Source organism: Mauremys mutica, chromosome 2 (genome assembly GCF_020497125.1).
Source record: "Mauremys mutica isolate MM-2020 ecotype Southern chromosome 2, ASM2049712v1, whole genome shotgun sequence".
Taxonomy (NCBI): Eukaryota; Metazoa; Chordata; order Testudines; family Geoemydidae; genus Mauremys; species Mauremys mutica.
Window position 1 is genome coordinate 195,567,803 of NC_059073.1, and position 18,993 is coordinate 195,586,795.

General features: G+C 41.4%; 1 protein-coding gene across 1 annotated transcript in view; it reads right to left on the bottom strand.

The window, feature by feature from the left end:
• CNTNAP2 (contactin associated protein 2) overlaps nucleotides 1–18,993 on the bottom strand; it is a 1,334,251-nt gene that overhangs the window by 66,020 nt on the left and 1,249,238 nt on the right. The window contains exon 22 of the mRNA XM_045005260.1: nucleotides 17,348–17,441. Within this exon, the coding sequence (XP_044861195.1) occupies nucleotides 17,348–17,441 (94 nt within the window). The remainder of the gene's footprint in view (nucleotides 1–17,347; nucleotides 17,442–18,993) is intronic.

The window sequence follows — 18,993 nt, forward strand, 5'->3', positions numbered from 1 at the left end:
CCTGACTGATCATGCTGGGGGCTCTGCCTGTCTCCAGACCCTCAGCTACCACCACCACCTGGGAACCCCGATTGAGTCAAGCTTCACGGAGTTGTGAGACCCTGCACTCTCTCTGTTTGTTTTTTCTACTCTAGGTATAGCTTTCTAACCCTGACTTGTGTGATCACATATAGTATTCTAAACCTGACTTTTGTAATAAAATTTAAGCTAGATTTAATACTGTAACTGTTTTGTTTGTTTGGCTCACCTTGTATGGTTATTACCTGGCAATAAATAACCTTTATGGCTAAGTTGGTTGCTTCCCTCCATCTCTCTCTTTTTGTTGTTGTTGTGTTTTTGGCTTCCCCATTTGCTCTGCAGCAATGCTCCTCTTACCTAAGCTAAAGATCCCTGTAGTGCCCAAAAATCCTCATCAAGTGGGTTACTACCAGAACAATTGTAACATGAAAGTGGGGATAGGGACATGCTGAACCTGTGGTATAGGAGGGTGGCAGCTTGGAAAAGCTGCTCGACCCAGCCTGCTCAGGTGTACTCTGTTCTGGTGCGGTGCCCGTCGCATATGAGGGTGGCAGCTTGGAAGTACTGCTCAACCCAGCCTGTTGAGTCCAGGGACATATAAAGGGTCAGCTTGGGAGTGCTGATTTCCCTGATCCGCTCAAATGTGCTCTGTTAGTGTGTGTTCATCTGATTCTGGGGCTGGAGGAACCCAGCCCTGGGGATCCCTGCAGGATCGCTCCATTGGGAGGGAACTTGCAGAAGGGAGAAGTAGAGCTCCCTATGAAAACACAAGTGACACAGGCAGTACATTGATAGAATTACGGACCCCTGCTCCCAGAAGAGCAACCCTAATAAATGAGCATACCCCAAAGTAACGGGCAAATCTGGTAAGAACCCACTCCCTCTTCTCCAAGTCCGACACCAAGCCCAGCTCAGTCAGACCAGAAAATCTGGCACATTCAATGGAATGCAAGCAAGAGAATGTAGTGACTATCCCCCTAGTCTGTATTAACACATTATAATATATTAACAGATAGAAATGCTCCAAAACAATGTGCACGTTTAAACAAAGATGCACTCATTTAACTTGCCAAACTAGACTTGAATCTTCTTAAAAATCTCTAATAATTAAGGTGAAATCTAAAGCAGTTTCATAAACCGTACACTGACCCAAACTGGCAATGTGATTCTTAAAATAACTCCAAAAGAGTAGTGCATCCATAATTGATCTGAAGCTAAGATCCGTCAGACATTAAGCAAGTTTCCAATTAAACAGTGCTGCTGCTTTGTCACTAGTGTTTTGTGTGTCATATCTGATCTCTCTATGCAACCTCCCACCTTGTCATGATTCCTGGAAAACAGATACTTGGAGGCTGAGAATACTGAAAGCTATAGATTTATTATAGCATCCTTGCACACACAAAAAAAAAATTTGTCCTCTGATTTCTTGGAGCAATAAGAAGTGGCTTTTGCTGGTAAACATGCAGATCAATATTTATGCCTGTGTTCAGTTGCAATTATAGTTGTCTGGGTGGCAGACAGTGCTTTAATGGTGCTCCATTACTCAGCGCCTATTTCGAGCTTAAGCCTGATTCAGCTGACATGTATTTCCTTACTGGAGATAGGATACTTTTTCATCAAAGTCCTGCAGGTTGTATTTACTGACCTCTGTCTACTCCACTCCTCTATTGCTACTATAGGCAGAGCTGGAAGCACCACTGACACTTAAGGTTGCCGCCACTTCACATTATCACTGTTTTCAGTTGCTTATAATTTTTCCAAACGTTCACTGTTTGGGATGATTTTTTTCCATGCTGAGTGTTTTACTCTGGCTGACTTTTGGGGGAAAGTTTCCACAAAAGGTGGTTCAGTCTTTTCTGAGAATGAAATAAGCAAAAAATACGTTGTTTTCCCAATGTTAAAAAAAAAATCTTACAATTCTGTCTGTGAGAATCTCTGCTGCTTCCATGTTTTCCATTTTGCTTCCTGTCAATCAAATATCTGTGAAACCCATGAATAAAGTGTGTGTCTCATCCCCGCTAAATCTGGTCCATATAAAGGATGACTGCCTATTACTGCTATCAGTTACTCCAATAGCTCAAGAGGCAGAGATCTGGGTGGTAGATATAAAGGTCCCAACCCTGCTGATGAACCATTTGGGAATGACTGATTTTTGGTTTTTCAGTTTGCTTCTTTAAAATTTAGGAGATTTTACACAAAAACTTAATGGAAAAGCACAGGCCCCTGCCTCATTTGTTGCAGAAACTGGGACAGTAGCATGTCATGACAGTTAAAGAAAGCCTTGCAACAACTCCACTGAATGTCTTAGATGGTCCAAAATGGCATCCTTGATGCAATGTGACCTCACACATATGGAAGGTCATGTTGTGCGGAGGATGCCATTTTAGACAAAAATGACATTCTCCATGGGGGCTAGATAGCCACCACAACACAGAGCCAGTTGGGCATTCAGGGCATGCAATGCATGACTTGCATGCATCAGTGGCATGCCACTCAGTTGGAAAGTGTCTAGTGAATGAGGCAGAGGACTGTAGGAAGAGAAAAGATGATCTTATACTTTAGGTGGTTGAACGCCATTCTGGAGAATGGGATTCTATCAGCGCCTCTGCCACAGAATTCCTATGTGATGCTGGGCAAGTTACGTAACCCAAACTTTTCACAGGTGGTGACTAATTGTGTTACTCATTTTCTGGGTGCCCAACTTGAGCTGCTGAGTCTGATTTGCAGAAGTGCTGGCCACTCCCAAATGCAACTGAAGTCAATGGGAACTGTGCTTTGAACATAAAGTGCTATATGATATTAAGTACCCTGAAAAAATCAGGTCCTAGGCATCACAAATTGGGCAGCCAAATTAGTGGACTCTTTTGACCTCAATCTCTCTGTGCTTTAATTCTCCATGTATAAAATAACAGCTCCTCATCTCCCTGGAAATAATTTCTTTAATGTTTGTAAAGCACTCGATGCTACTGTGATGAGCACCATAGAAAAGCCTGTGAAGAAATTAATAAGTCTATATTCAGAGCACGGTTTGAATAGTGTGCAGTAAATAACGCAAGATGATAAAACAAAATATTGACTAGCTGCTCATTTAATGAGCACAGTCCAACCTGTGCAATGAATAAGGCAGGGATTCTGCATGAAAAAATAGTATGTCATCATGAATTCAAGTTGCACAGGAAGATAGGCCTTGTGGCGGGGTTTGACTAAGTAAGGCTATTTGACTATCATGGCGGTGGAGGTGGTAAGCTAGACAGGCGTATAGAAGATCTGATAGATAGGTTGGCACAAGTCATCTCTCTTGTTAATGTGGAGCACTGTTTCTGCTGTTGAAGAGAAATACTACTAGTTTTGGAGAAGGCTGTCTGGTCACTATGGATTAATCGCTGGTCACACCCCCAAAGGAAGAGACCTGCAGGGACTGATCATAGCTGAGTCTGTGGAGTAACCAGAGAAGAATGCAGGAGGCTGTAGCCTGGGGTTTCCATGTGAGAGAGGAGAATTGTGAGAGATAGGTGAAGGTAGGAGGCCTGTCACCTGGTGAGGTGCAGTGGGAGAGACCAGAGAGGAGTCCAAGTGCAGCTAGCCCAATAACCATGACAGAAAGGTGCCATTGTATAGGAACACCCACATAGCCTGTTTGCTTAGCTGAAGCTAATCATCTGACTATTCCTTTAGTAGCAGTGTCTTCTTCCATGTGATCCCTATATCTGGAATCTTTCCCCCATACCGTCTGCTATATCATCATCCTTTCTTCCTTCCTTCGAGTGCCTTGTCAAAATACATGGCAAGGAAGCTTGTAAATCATTTGCCTTTTAAAACAACCCTCCTCCTCCTCTTCCCCACAAAAACCTATGTAACATTAACACTTCAGCATCACCCCTGCAAGTGACCACATGATCTTTTTGTTGTTGCCATCACCTTCCCCTTCCTCATTCACTTCCTGTTCCTATTTTTAACTTAAATTATCGATTCTTTGTTTTGTAACGTCTCATATATAAGAATAGTGGGTTAGATCCAGGTGTAAATTGACACAGCTCATTGAAGTCAATGGGCCACACCAATTTACATTGGCTGAGGATAGAGCCCATTAGCTCAAAGAACAGAATAATGTGTTTGCATAGTTTGAAATTTCTGGGAATTGTCTGCAGCAAGTTAAAGAATGACACTGAAAAACCAGAGTCCGTGCCCTTTGACTGCTGGACTGCAGCCTGTCCTCCATTTTCCATGCTATTCTGGAAAACATGAAGTAACCTTCCCGTAAGAATCTTGGTATTAAATATGACTTTCTAAAAACCAGCCTGTACTGGGGATAGGCAACACACTAGGTCCCCAAACCCATGAGTCAGAAAAAACAGTATGCCAGCATGCTATGAAGGGCTGCAGTAGCCAGCCAGGCTGTACAGGCATCTGGCATTCTTTGAAATTAGGTGAGTTGTCATTAACTGGCCCTCTGCTTATTCAATTTTTGGGTGTCCCCAGAGACCGGCGGATAATTGAGCTGTGCTGCATACATTATACAGGATTCTATAACCACAATAGAAAAAAAAATAAATTTAGTAAGATCCTTACCTTTCCACTATTACATAGCCAACTTTTCCATAACTCACATGTGGAGTTTCAATTGCCTTCACATAAAGCAGATCCTTAGCTGATGTAAATTATCATATTGCCATTAACTTCAAAGGAGCTATGACAGGGTCTGGCTCCTAGAGCTTTACTGCACAAAACAGTAAGACAATCACTAGGCCTTATTTTAAAATGGCTTTAAAAGACAATCGGCTCGATGCAGGTGAATATTCAAGTGGACACAAAGATAAAGGGTCTGGTGAAAAAATGGTACTTTCCTTGCCAATTTATCTCCTTAGTCAATTGATATTTCACACCGTAAGAGCTGATGCTGTTCAAATGCAATGTCAGATGTGTGGAAATTCAGAATCTAAGCCCGCTTTTTCTTTACTGTCAAAAAAATAAAATAGAAGAGCCTTACTTCCCCCCTCCCCACATGGAAATCAATTTACACAAGCTATCCTCTACTATCTGAACTCTAGTTTCCCCAGAATGCAGTTTAATGACAGTCACTCATGCCCCTTGATAATAGCGGGCACTATGCATTACAACCTGACTTATCAACATTTGAAGGCCTGAACAGGTCTGCAAACCTTTTGCAAACTTAGAATTGGGCTGTAGTTATTTGCTGTGATTGTGACAGAATACACCCTACACATTATTGTGTGTTCAAATCCTACACACTATTGCAATAATTTATGTACAAGGCATGTCTTGTAAGGTATCATGTGAAAGCTAATAATTTCCTGGTCAGCATCATCCTGATAAAATGTGTGTGGCAACATTGTATGTCAAGCTATAAGATTTCCCCATATGGTGTTATTAACACGTGTTCCAAACCCCACAGCCCTGCCCAAACTGAGGCTGGCAAACAGGGCTGTACTAAACAAAGGAATGTGCGCTCTGCTTAATTTGTATTTAAGCAGTAAACAGAGCCATTAAGCAGGAAGGGACGCAAAGAAATCTGAAACAGGTGAGGAAAAGCCAGCAGGGGAAATCCTTCCACACAGTCTCTTTGTCTTTTAGTGCCTAGCTGGAAATGTTTTTCAAAAGAGGGACTGAAACTATAAAAAGGAGGGAAAAACACCCCTAGGCATCCCCTTTCTCCCCCTGCCCATCACATTCACTACACCTGAAGAGAAAAGGGAAGCAAGCGTTGCACTCTGGGGGAGGGATCCTGACCTACTGGGTTTGGTCAGTAAAACTGTTGAAAGCATATGGTAAGAAACTTTGCTGGAATCTGATTTTCAGTAGAGCATCAGAGTTATGAACACTCGAGTTACAAACTGACCAGTCAACCACACACCTCATTTGGAACCTGAAGTATACAGTCAGGCAGCACCACCGACAAAAAAAAAAGGCAAATACAGTACAGTATTATGTTAAACTTAAGCTACCATAAATAAATAAATAAATAAATTTAATAAAGGGAAAGCAGCATTTTTATTCTGCATAGTACAGGACAAATATTTCTGGGGGGGGAGGGGGAATATGGAACTGGGGGTTTGTTCAGGACACCCTGAAGCATAAGGAAGGCTGGTGAGAGCCAGAGTGTAACCCAAGTGCAGCTGATAACACATCCAAGGTTGCAGGGCACGGGTGATGCAGCTGCGGATTAGTCTGGTTTATACCATGATATGTCACAGTGATATTTAAATAAACATTTCATGTTATAACTGTTCAGCGTGTACTGATCTCCTCTACTGAATTCCTTCTTTGAATTCACATTTTAAAGCAGGAGTAAGGAAGTTTTTCTTTTGGCTACATTTTAATAAATAAAACACCACCACTTCACTTGGTGAAAACACGTTGTAGATAAATGCTAAGAAATTAAACCCTACAAACACTCCTGTGAGACAGTTATTAATATCTCCATTTTATAGATGGGGAAACTGAGGCAGGGAGAGACTAAAGGGCTTGGCTACACTTACAAATTTGCAGCGCTGCAGCAGGGTGTGAAAACACACTCTCTGCAGCGCTGCAAATTGCGGCGCTACAAAGTGCCAGTGTAGTCAAAGCCCCAGCGCTGGGAGCGCGGCTCCCAGCGCTGTCCGTTATTCCCCACAGGGAAGTGGAGTACGGACAGCGCTGGGAGAGTTTTCTCCCAGCGCTGGCGCTTTGATTACACTTAGCGCTTCAAAGCGCTGCCGCGGCAGTGCTTTGAAATGCAAGTGTAGCCAAAGCCCAAGTAATTTGCTTACAGTTACACAGGAAGTCAGTGGCAGCACTAGAAATAGATCCCGCACTCAACACCCAGTTCTATGCTGTAAACACTTCCAATGTTTATCGGAGATCTTCTGTATGTCAATTTAAATTAATTAACTGACCCTATATTGAATTACAGGATTTACAGAAGACCAAATAGAGCACTCAAACAAGAGTTACATGCATAGGTCTTGTAAAGGAGAATATCTCCCCCACAACTCCTCCTTATCCCCAAATATTACTCAATCCCATCCTCCTCTGTCCCTTTTATCAACCAGCCAGGAGTGGCGCCAGGATTTCTGGCACCCTAGGCAGAATTCGGGGGGCGGCATTGTGTGCCTCCCCACGGGGCGCGCGGGAGCTTCTGGTTCTCCTCCCATCGCGCCGCCAAAGAAGGACCCTCTGCCAAAATGCCGCAGGCGACAGCGGCAGTCATTGAGCTGCTCAATTGCCTGCCGCTGTTTTCTGCGGCACGTCGGCAGAAGGTCCTTCTTCGGCAGCGCAGCGTGAGCGGAACCGGAAGCTCCCGTGCGCCCCGTGGGGAGGGCACACCTAATGGAAGCGCCGGCCCTGCAACCAGCCCTCTTCACTCATCCCCACATCCTATCATATGCCAAACCTTTCAGGAAAAGCCTAAAAAAACTACTGGTCTTTTCTTTGTAGATTGGGCTCAAGTTTAGGAGACAAGAAGGAAACTCCAAAGCTAAGGATCCCCCCCGCCCCCGCCAGAGATGACCCTGCTGCTAGTTCTCCTCCCTCTCTTTCACATCAGCAGGGAGCTCTCAGCTCAGGAACCTCAGATGACCTCAACTGTTGCAACAGTATTTGAGAAAAGAGATAGTCTCTCAGATGCTGGGAGCCAAACTATTTAGGGCATTAAAAACTGCTGAATTGATAATAAATCCTATTAAATGTACACTGGGCAAAAGAACATTTTCTCAGGTACATGTTGTGAAATGAATTGGTGAAACTAAACATGTCCAATACAGAAGCCACTCAAAATAAATCAGTTCCCAGAACCTGAAAGTAGGTTAGGTAATTTCTAGGCCTGGCAGGTTATTAACACCACTTTATACTAGATTTTGCTACTATTACAATGCCATTAGTAAATTTAACATGCAAAAAGTCCAGAAAAAAATGGATCCATCTGTGTGAACAGGGATTATAAAACTTTAAAGCAAAATTATGTAGTGTCCCTGTGTTAAGAAGCCTTGACTTCAACTGGCCTTTTATTTTCTAATCTAAACAGATAAGTCACAGATGGCCCTAAGGCTAAGTTGCATCATGGAGTGGAAATAGAACATCTAAATGCTATACACATCAGTAGAAAAATTGCCAGGACTGGCAACTGTAGGTAATACACCATAAGTAGCACATTCCTACGGGGAGCAATTTAATACACTACACCTGGCAGCTCTTGCAGCTGCACTGCCTGGGAGGAGCTTGCAGCCCCACTGCCCACTGTGCTGGCGGTACAGTGAGCTGAGGCTGTGGGGGAGAGGGGACAGCCTCCCCAGCTGGGAGGTCAAGGGCTGGGCAGGATGGTCCCAGGGGCCAGATGTGGCCCGCGGGCCATAGCTTGCCCACCTCTGCTCTAGACCATACTGCCTTCCTGGTTTTGATATTGGATATACTAAGCTGCTGTTACACAGCTGTGACCATAAACAAACACATTTATTTTAAGAAACGGAACTATCATTCTAACTGGTTTATTAACTAATTCTCAAAAACTCTGAATTGAATTGAATGGATTTCCAATGGCTCATTAAACAGTTTTAAATAGCTAACAACCACTGCAAATGCATTTACTTTATTTTAAGGGGTATCCATCTCAATCTAAGGCACCTAGAATGGAAAGGGCAACCCTAAAAATAAAGTGACTGTATTTGCAGTGGTTACTGATTGTATTATACCTCTTCTCTGCTGTAAGTATGTGGTGAATTATCTGCATTATCTGAAGACATCACTGCATTACCGTACACACTGGAGAGAGCAGATTTAAACAGTATTGATACCTTTTAAAAACTTTGATCAGAAACCTTCAAAACAAGGCATCAGTCATGTTTTAATCTGTAATTTAAATAACAGAAGAATTTCCATTAAAAGAAACACAAAATCACATAACTTCAAAGATCTGGCTTAAAAAGAAAATGTAAAAGTATTTCTCCATAATTTATATTTTCCCCTTTTGTTTGTAATAACGGGAGCTGAGCAAATAATTCACAGTGACTAATTTATTTCATTAACTTATATTTTTGCTGCTTGTGGAATATCCATCAATAGATTGCCAACTCTTCAAATTTATTCATACTTAACATTATTTGATGAATATCTTTAATTATTTTTTCTGTACAGCTTGATTGTAAATATACAGAATGGGTGAAAGTCACTCCCGTGCAGCAGGTCAGTATTATGTACAGTAGATCTATACTCCACTTATGGTGTTGGCTTGCAGGGCCGGCTTTAGGAAGTGCGGGGCCCAATTCGAACAGTTTCGACGGGGCCTCGGCAGGGATGACTATTAAAAAAAAATGTAAAAAAACCACATGGGGCTTGTACTCACTGGGCGGCGCTCCGACTCTTCGGCAGCACTTCAGCGGCGGGTCCTTCACTCGTTCCAGGTGTGTTCGGTGGCACTGAAGGACCCACCGCCGAAGACCCAGAGCAAGCGAAGGACTCAGCGCCGAAGTGCCGACAAAGACCCGGAGCGCCGCCACGTGAGTAAAAATTAAAAAGGCGAATCTAGCCATGGAAAGGATTCTCACTGGGCGCGGGGCCCTCTTAGGCGCGGGGCCCAATTCAGGGGAATTGGTGGAATTGGCCTAAACCCGGCCCTGTTGGCTTGAGTAGGACTTAAGTAGTGAATAGGTCTTGTGCAGGCCTCTGCACCAGGGTAAATTTCAACCAAAGTGAGCTGTGTTGCTAAACTGGGACTGGTCAGATAACATACTGCCCAGAGTCCCTGTTTGGCTGGGACAATGCTGGATTTTGAACACAGAGACAAGAGAGTTTGTGTCCTAGTAAAGTTATGGGGCTCTTGGCGAGTGGAAAAGCCTTTCTATTCATGCCATTAAAACAGCTACCAACTCTTTTGCACCTTGCCTGAGTTGCTGGGAGTTTTCTTAGAGGGGTTGGAAGGGCACCGCTTCTGGTGAGTGACTTAATCACCAAGCTATACAGTCATTCTCACTCACTCTCTTGGCCCAACGATATTTAAGTATATGTACAAAGTGGAACAGCTTCATCAAGAGATACTGAATCACAGAGTTTAAGGCCAGAAGGGACCACCAGATTACCTAGTCTCACCTCCTGTACATCATAGGTCATCACCACCCCCCATGTACAATAAACCCAACACCTGGAATTAGACCGATGTATTACAGCCCATGGGAGACTAAACTCTTATTTGCCACAGGCAGAAAATAGGATGGACTGAGGTGCACACATACCCAAGGTCGCTGCAATGAGCTTTAGGAACCTAAAACACAAACCAGAAGGGAGCCACCCCCACCCCCGGGCTGCCAACCCCTGCCCGCTATCATCGCAATCAAACCTGTCATACAACCTCACACACAATTATATCCAGATCTCTCTTAAAACTAATTAAACTTCCTCCTGGGAGGGTGTTCCAGAACTTCACTACTCTTATGGTGAGAAACCATCTAATTTCCAGCCTGAATTTGTTCATGGCCTATTTGTTCTCATGCCAACTCTGAAAGCAACTCTCCTTAGAATAGCCTATATACTATTGGTTAGGATGCTCACGTGGTTGTGCATGTGTGTGATCTGAGTTCAGTCCCTTCTCCAGAGCAGGGAATGAAACCTGGGTTTACTAATTCCCTGGCAAATGCCCTAACCACTTGACTAAAGGCAGGTGGTGAGAACACACATGAGACGAGTGCTCTAACCACGGGTCTATAAAGTGAGGCATAACCAGTTAAAAGACCTTTCTCAAAGAATAGTTATCTATGGTTCACTGTCAAACTGGGAGACTGTATGTAGTGGGGTCACTACAGGGGTTAGTCCTAGGTCTGGTACTATTCAATATTTTTATTAATGACTTGGGTAATGGAATGGAGAGTATGCTTATAAAATTTGTGGATGACATCAAGCTGGAAGGGGTTGCAAGCATTTTGGAAGATAGAATCAGAATTCAAAATGACCTTGACAAATTGGAGAATTGGCCTGAAATCAACAAGATGAAATTCAATAAAGACAAGTACAAAGTACCATACTTAGGAAGGAAAAATCAAATGCCCAGCTACAAAATGGGGAATAACTGGCTAGGTAGTAGTTCTGCTGAAAAGGATCGGAAGGTTATAGTGGATCAAAAATTGAATGGGAATCAACAATATGATGCAGCTGCAAAAAAGGCCAATATCATTCTAGGGTGTAGTAACAGGAGTGTTGTATGTAAGATACGGGAGATAACTGTCCTTCTCTACTTGGCATTAGTGAGGCCTCAGCAGGAGTGCTGTGTCCAACTCTGGGTGCCACATTTTTAGAAAGGTGTGGACAAACTAGACAGAGTCCAGAGAATGGCAACAAAAATTAGGACAGGTTTAGAAAAACCTGACCTATGAGCATTTTTTAAAAAAATGGGCATGTTTAGTCTTTAGGAATGAAGACTGTGAAGGGACATGATAACAATCTTCAAATAAGTTAAGGGCTGCTATAAAGAGGACTGATCTATTGTTCTCCATGTCCACTGAAGATGGAGAAGTAGTAATGGGCTTAATGTGCAGCAAGAGAGAGTTAGGGCAAACTTTGTAACTACAAGGGTAGTTAAGCTCTGGAATAGGCTTCCGAAGGAGGTTGTAGAATCCCTGGGATTGGAGGTTTTAAAGAACAGATTGGACAAACACCTATCAGGTATGGTCTAGAAGTACTTGGTCCTGCCTCAGCACTGGGTGCTGGAATTCAGGAACGCTTGAGGTGCCTTCCAGGCATACATTTGTATGATTCTATGAAATTAGGCAAAACTAGCTTGCCCATCCCTACAAGAACTGATCTCTAAGTACAGTGACACACAAAGCAGAGTAATCTGCCCAGACTGGTTGTGCATGAGACTGTTTCTAGTCAAAATATGAGTGCACATTTATGCTACTTTTCAGCATGTGGTTAGGCTGCAACTGCACAGTAAGCTAGAATTTGCCCATTTTATATAAAATAATGCACACTCTGAAGATCAGTGCAATGCCCAGGCACAATACATTGAGCTAAAGATGGAGAGACTAGATTTCCTATCACTCAATTCCGACCTTTACTTATATTAAGGCAATTACTTTGGATTTCAATGTGTTTCATTCTAGTATATTTGGTGGAAAATTAAAACATGTTCCTTCTTTCCTCCATACAGCTTTGTATAACTGTTTCTTTCGTTTCCAGGCCTATATAATATTTGATGTTATGACTTATGAACCTTGAAGGTGCACTCAATTCTCTGAATTAGCTTTCTGTGCTATTGCGGTTTTACAGGGCTGGTACTGGGGTTTATAGGTGCCCTTTGTGAACTTGTCATGTTCATTTCCACTCTTTGCCCCTTTGAAGCAGCAGCATAAGTAATAAATTGGTACCAGACGTGACATGGTTACAGGTGAAAGAGTTCCTTTTCTTTCATGCTGAGGAAAAAACTCAAGTTGTATAAGACATAATAACTTCGTAAAAATGCAGTAGGTAGGAAAATTAGTGCAATGTAACTTTGCCTTTTGTGCAGCTACACTTAACTGGTGTTATCAAATCTTTCTGAATGTCAGATGAGACTTGTGTAATTTTATTCAAAATGACAGAAACTGGAGATGTTTAAATGTCTCTACATTCTTGTCAGTTATTTTTTCACAGATAGTACATAGCATCTTTCAGACATCTCAGATACTGTACAATAGGCAATAAAATAATGAGATTGCTCATTCTACAAGATTGCCTAGGTTACTCATACAAAACAATTCCCAGAGATGGTCTAGAGTAAAAAGGATAGAAATCTGTAATTTAGAAGCAATGGGAATATTCTTGGCAATGAGGGAAGGATGGAAGACTGTGGGAGGAAGAAAAGGGTGGTGGGGATTACTGTCAGTTTCAGGCAAAAGTGAAAAATACCTAAAACCTAAGCCTGCAAAGTGATGTTAAGTATCCTGAGATTCTACTGAAGTTAATGAGGGCTGAGGATGCTCAGTCCTATGCAGGATCAGGTCCTAGCACATGGTAAGATTAAAGACAGGGAATGTCTCAGATCCTTAGCGAGAGGTCCAGATAGAACAGTGTACCACACAAATGAAGAGCAGCCACCACATATGAAATACAGGAAACTGGGAGAAATATGAAGAAAGATCTGAAGAGTGAGAAGCTGGTGAGCAGTGGTAGCTGTAGACGGGGTACTAACCTTAGCTGCAAATGGACTTGTTAGTTAAGAGTACTGCTGCACATGTTCCTAGATCAGTGGTTCTCAACCTTTCCAGACTACTGGACCCCTTTCAGGAGGCTGATTTGTCTTGCGTACCCCCAAGTTTCACCTCCCTTAAAAACTACTACTTTCAAAATCTGATTTAAAAATACAAAAGTATCACAGCACACTTCAGTTACTGAAAAATTGCTTACTTTCTCATTTTTACCATATAATTATAAAATAAACTGAAATTTTAGTTTGTACTCACTTCACTAGTGCTTTTCATGTAGCCTGTTATAAAACTAGGCAAATATCTAGATGAGTTGATGTACCCCGTGGAAGACCTCTGCGTACCTCTAAGGGTACACACACGCCTAGTTGAGAACCACTGTCCCAGATTAAGCAGCCCATGCAGAAATCGTGTTTCTGCCTCTTTGGAGCCCGCTACTAGAATATGCAATAAACAGCCTGATACAATGATCCTATCCTATTCTGGATGATGGAAGGACTATGCAATTCAGCTTAAGACATGAATGGTGCATAATAATCATATTTGTGGCTTACCTTCTTCAAATCTGTTTACAAACACAGGATATGATTCACCTTGGGTTTTGCCAGCTTTTGCCATAGTGGCTCATTATAGCTTTTTGCTACCTTGTGTATGGACACACCTGAAGGTGACTAGGGGCTGATGGAGATGTGGCAATAAATTAAGTCTCTTGGGACTCTACCGTAGAGAGCTCAGTCAGGGAAAGCTCTGAGTTGAGAAGCTGTTGGTCAACAGGCTAGGGCTTGTGTCGCTATTTTTTGATTTCTTAGATTGCATTTAATGTTTCTATGTGGATTGCTTTTTAACTTCTTCCTTTCACTTTTGACAAGAAACCAATTAAAAAGCATTTTGTATTTCATTAATGAAGAAAAGACGTCCAGGAACAAATTCCTGTACCCCCCTGGCATCCTACTCAACCTGGTCTACATTTTTTTGTGCCTGGTGCTATCCCTATTGAGAGAACCCTCAAACTATTACTTTATTATTATTATTATTATTATTTTATTTTTTACTAGAATGACTATTTTACAAAAAAGGAGGTAATTTTCTGTAGCTAGTTCTCTCTCACTACCAGTGAAAGGGAAAGATATTAGATTCTTCAAGTAACATGGTACAAGCCATGCTTTTAGTTTTCTAAAAATTTGAACTACTGAAGGTCATATAGGCCTCATAACTAGAGATGGGCATGGACCAGAACACCACATCCAAAACCTGTCACACTTTGAGGACTTTGAGATCTGGAACTGAACCGCACTGCTTGGTTCTATCTCACTAATGGGCAGAAACTTGCACCTTGAATCCAAACACCTCTGCAATTCTGTGGATCAGGCCCATATCTACTCAGAGAACAACCTTTCATTGTCCTATTTTTTGTTCGTTTTATCTTTCATACAGTCAAGAATCTTGACAGGAACCTCATTGCTTTTATCTCATTGTGTTAATCTTCAAAGTCTCACTGTTATTAAATAAGAGATGAAAGCTGTGCTGATGTCTACTGGAACATTTTTTAAAAACTGTCTGATTAAGGACTATTCTGGTTATAAATATCCTCTAATTTTCCTTTGCCTTTTTTTATTACTAGGTACATTTACATAAAAATAGGATCTTGTTTCCAACTATTTGTTGGCTCCTTCTCCTTTGTGGGCCACCTGAAAGCATAATCCTGCTTGGGATATCCAGAGGGTTGTAGAGACAATAAAAAATGCCCAGTTCAATTTAACCAATTTTGCCTGAGTAAGGACTACAAATTCAAACCCCTTATTTTCAGGCTTCTGCAAAGAATAAACACTATCTTCTATTATTGTATTTCAAATCTCTGCACATTTGCTTTTAGCAAAAATACTTGCCTACATTTTCTAGGATTTATTATTTCAGGAACTCAGTAATTATTTCTGGAACACAGAGAAATCTTCAATTTAAAGAGAAAAATGTACTCTCTAATTACATTTGCAATTTAATAATTTTTGCTTGTTTCTAATGTAATTCTCCTGACTTGACAGCACACAATATTAAGGACAGTTATGAGAAAAAGGAGGCATTTGCTGACTATTTTATTAATCATTTGTATTGTGATAGCACCTTCAATTGAGACTGGGTTCATGTCGTGGTAGGTGCTGTCCAAGTACTAGTCTCTGACTGGATATAAATGATCTGTGACAGATATGACAGTATCCTTCAATATCCTGGGCATGTCTTATGGAATTAAGTTAAATCATTGAATTACATACACCACCTTTGGGGTTCATTGTATTGAAAATGCGAATGTTTGTGTGCTGTTATGGGATTGTATGGAACTTCTTTAGGAGGAAGAAGGATTAATGTAATCTCTGGGAGATAATGTGAACTGCAAAAGATTATGTTGAACAATATAGCTGACATGATTGATGTTTTGAGACAATATGGGTGAAGTGGAAAACCTCAGAAGTGGGGAGGTGGGGGAAGGGGAGGAAATTTTGTCCTGAGGGGAGACCTTTTGTCTGTTGATCATCTGTCACAGGAGGTCTGTTCAAAGATTCAATCTGGATTATCCAGGGCCAATGGACAAAGGAAGGATTTTTGGATAAACAGCTTGGTTTTAAACAGGCTCAGGGCCTTCCTCCTAATCCAGCAAGCTGACAGGACCTCTGGTCCATGGAGGGCTCCAATCCTTCAGGAAAGGTTGGAAGGCGTTGACCTACAGAGGCCCCATGAGATGGGGTGCTAGTTGGAATCTGAGGCTGTTATGTACTTGTCACCATAGAATAGAGCCCTGTGTGGGTTCTGAAGCCCTAATCACCTGCCAGAGCTCATGTCAGAGTTGGGGTGATCTCTGGTAAGCTTATTAGCATGCATGTCGGTTCTTCTATTGTTTTTAATATTTTCTCTGTAATGCTTTTATCTTAAAAATACAATATGTTGTAAAGGAAGTGCTGTGTGCTAACTTATAAGCATAGCAATTACACTGTGCACCATTTCTGAGGAGGGAAGTGAAGCAGGAACCTTAGGCAGACTCTCTTTTGCTAGGAATAACAAAGTGAAAGTAGAGAATCATTCAGCCTAGAAATACCCCAGTCAGGAGGGAGAGAGATGCAGGTCTCCATCCAAGAAAGGCAAAGTCTTAGAAGCCAGAATCCTGAGTGTGGGTGTTCTTGCTGAACCATTACAGGGAAGCACAGGTGCAGTTGCCCTGAACTATGACATGGTCATAGGAAGAAAAGCTGGCAGGATATGTTGTTTCTCTGCAAATAAAGGTAGTAAAAAAAAAAAAAAGAGAGGAAGGGAAAAAAAAGACAGGTAGAACTGTTTCTCAGCAGGATGGTTACAAAATGCTCCACAAAAGCACAAGCTGGCTTTGTAAATATAGCTTCATGTTCATCTTTCAAGACAAGAAAGCATCAAATCTAACTGAAGAGAGATAATTAAGACTGAGTATTGTTGATTAAAAACAAAAACAAAAATCAAACACTCCGTCTCTCAAATATACCCCTTTTCCTAGATGGAATATAGGACATTACAAACTGTACATATGATGATGTATAGATAATCACTTTTGTATACACACCTCTGCTAGGTGAGACTTTCTCCAGATTCACTGGAACTGCTTCTAGCCAGGATAATGTAGCAATTAGGAGCTTTAAATGCACTAGATTCTGCCAGTAGTGTGCCCTTCAAACTGTGCTGAACATATGTAACACTGTTAACCTTGACTTCCACTCCCCTCACTCAGCATTCCCCCTGGCAGTTGTTATTCAAGCTGATCAATGGCAACTGGCAGTGGTGCAACAATTATACCAGTGAGTCAGGGTCTCTCCAGAGATTTTTGTTATGCACAGTAAATTCTTTTTGTTTCTCTGGCACTGATATTCTTTTATTTAATAAAATGTCCCACTTTGAAAGACAGTAAAAAATATATCTAGGTTTAAAGAACTGACCTACTTCAACAATTTTTGATAAGTGGTGTGAGAACCTATTTTGAGAACCAAAGGGGTGCAGGCTGCAGTAAAGGTTAAGAACCTAGTGAAAAATTAGATGTCCAGTGGGTATCTTACTGCAGACACTACGAACATCACAATCTCATGTGCTTATATATATATTTTTTCCTCTCTGAAAATGTCTAATAAAAATAAATTATTAAAATGTAATCTCACCTATAACTTTTCCCAGGAAGAGCGCCTTTGGGGAGTTGAACTGAGTGTCAGAAGCTGTTGGCAGGCTGTAACTTGCTGGAGGATAATGATCAAGCTGGGGAAAGTAAAAAACAAGAGGAGACTTTTAGAACCATACCCTGTTACACTGCTAGTGAATCAGGTCTTCCTTGTGGAGATTATAGGTCCATTTAGATCTCTGTTTCTGGATGCTCTTGTTTTATCTGTGATAACAGTGACAGTACCCTTGAGAGCCAAGGTCAAGCCACTGTTTTGCATGGAATTCATTGTACCTTTAGTGGTCAGAAGTAAATGAAGGGTAGTTCAGGACACTCCTTTTATGCACTCAAAAGCCTGCACAAAGAATTAAAATGGGAGGTGTGAGAATGGCCCCAAGGGACACTGCTTTCTAGAAGGTTCTGAGCTCATGCAAGCACATTTATTTCCAAAAATGTGACTATACACAGGCAATACTCTCAAAGAACTACAATTACTGGTAACTAACTTCTCTAGCTTCCTTACACAAACTGTCCAAGCAATAGCCTAAGAGCAGAAGCTCTTGTGCTTATTAAACTGGGAAGGAAGAAAGTGCATTGGTGATGTCATAAGACCTGTAGAAAAACCTCTGTGAGCACATTCAAAAATGCTTTTCAGTTGCACATAACTTTACTATTCACCAACTCTTTACAGCTTAGTCATGGATGTACACACCAGGTTAAAGTCTTAACGTTCAGCCATTTTTGAGTTCTCTCTATGGAAAAGATTATAGCAGTATTTTCTTACCTTAGGCAAATTAAAATTTGTTTATAGTCTCACATAAATCAGAAATGGCTGAACAGATTTCCCCAGACTTGCAAGAAGAAAAACTTCACCTTTCAGCTGAGATGGGGCATGTAAAATTTCAGTTTAAGAGAAGATGTTTTTTTCCAGAGTTATAAGCAGGTGAAGACAAAGAGTTAAAAATATAACTGGATTGCGACATAAACCACAGCAGGTGCCAACAAGCACATAGTAAATTATGTACTTGATATCAGTTTCCATGGTAAAAGGGAATCTGGCATCTAGCATCACATGCATAATTTCCATTAACATTAATGTGAGTTACATGTGCAGCAGGTGAGAAAAATGTACCCGTCTTCGTTCAGGAGACAAATGGTAATGGCTTAAATCTGAGTTAGAAATCCAAAACAGTGCTGCACTCAGTGTTGTCATCATCATAGTCACCTGGTTACTGAACTAACAAAGATTTTACAGAGGTATGCCAGGAACAGCTTGTTGAAATAATTACCCAAGGTCTGATTTTTTCAGTCTCTCACAACTGGTTTTACATTAGTCTAACACCACTGACTTCAAGAGAATTGTTTCTGATTCATTCTTGTGTGGGAGGAGAATCACGCTCATCTGTGTGTGAAACCAGAATAGAACTAATTTTCCTGGTTTTCCTCTGACTTGTGCTTCTGTAAATCAGCGATAACTCCACTGAAGAAAAACCACTATCAGTGGGAAGATAATCAGGCCCAGAAGCACTGAACTTTATTTTGAAATTGACTAACATTTCCTTTGAACTCTCCCATCTCCATCACCCATCAAGGAAGAGCACTGTCTAAATATTTCTTTTTACTGTAGCACAGAATTCTAGCTGTTGGATC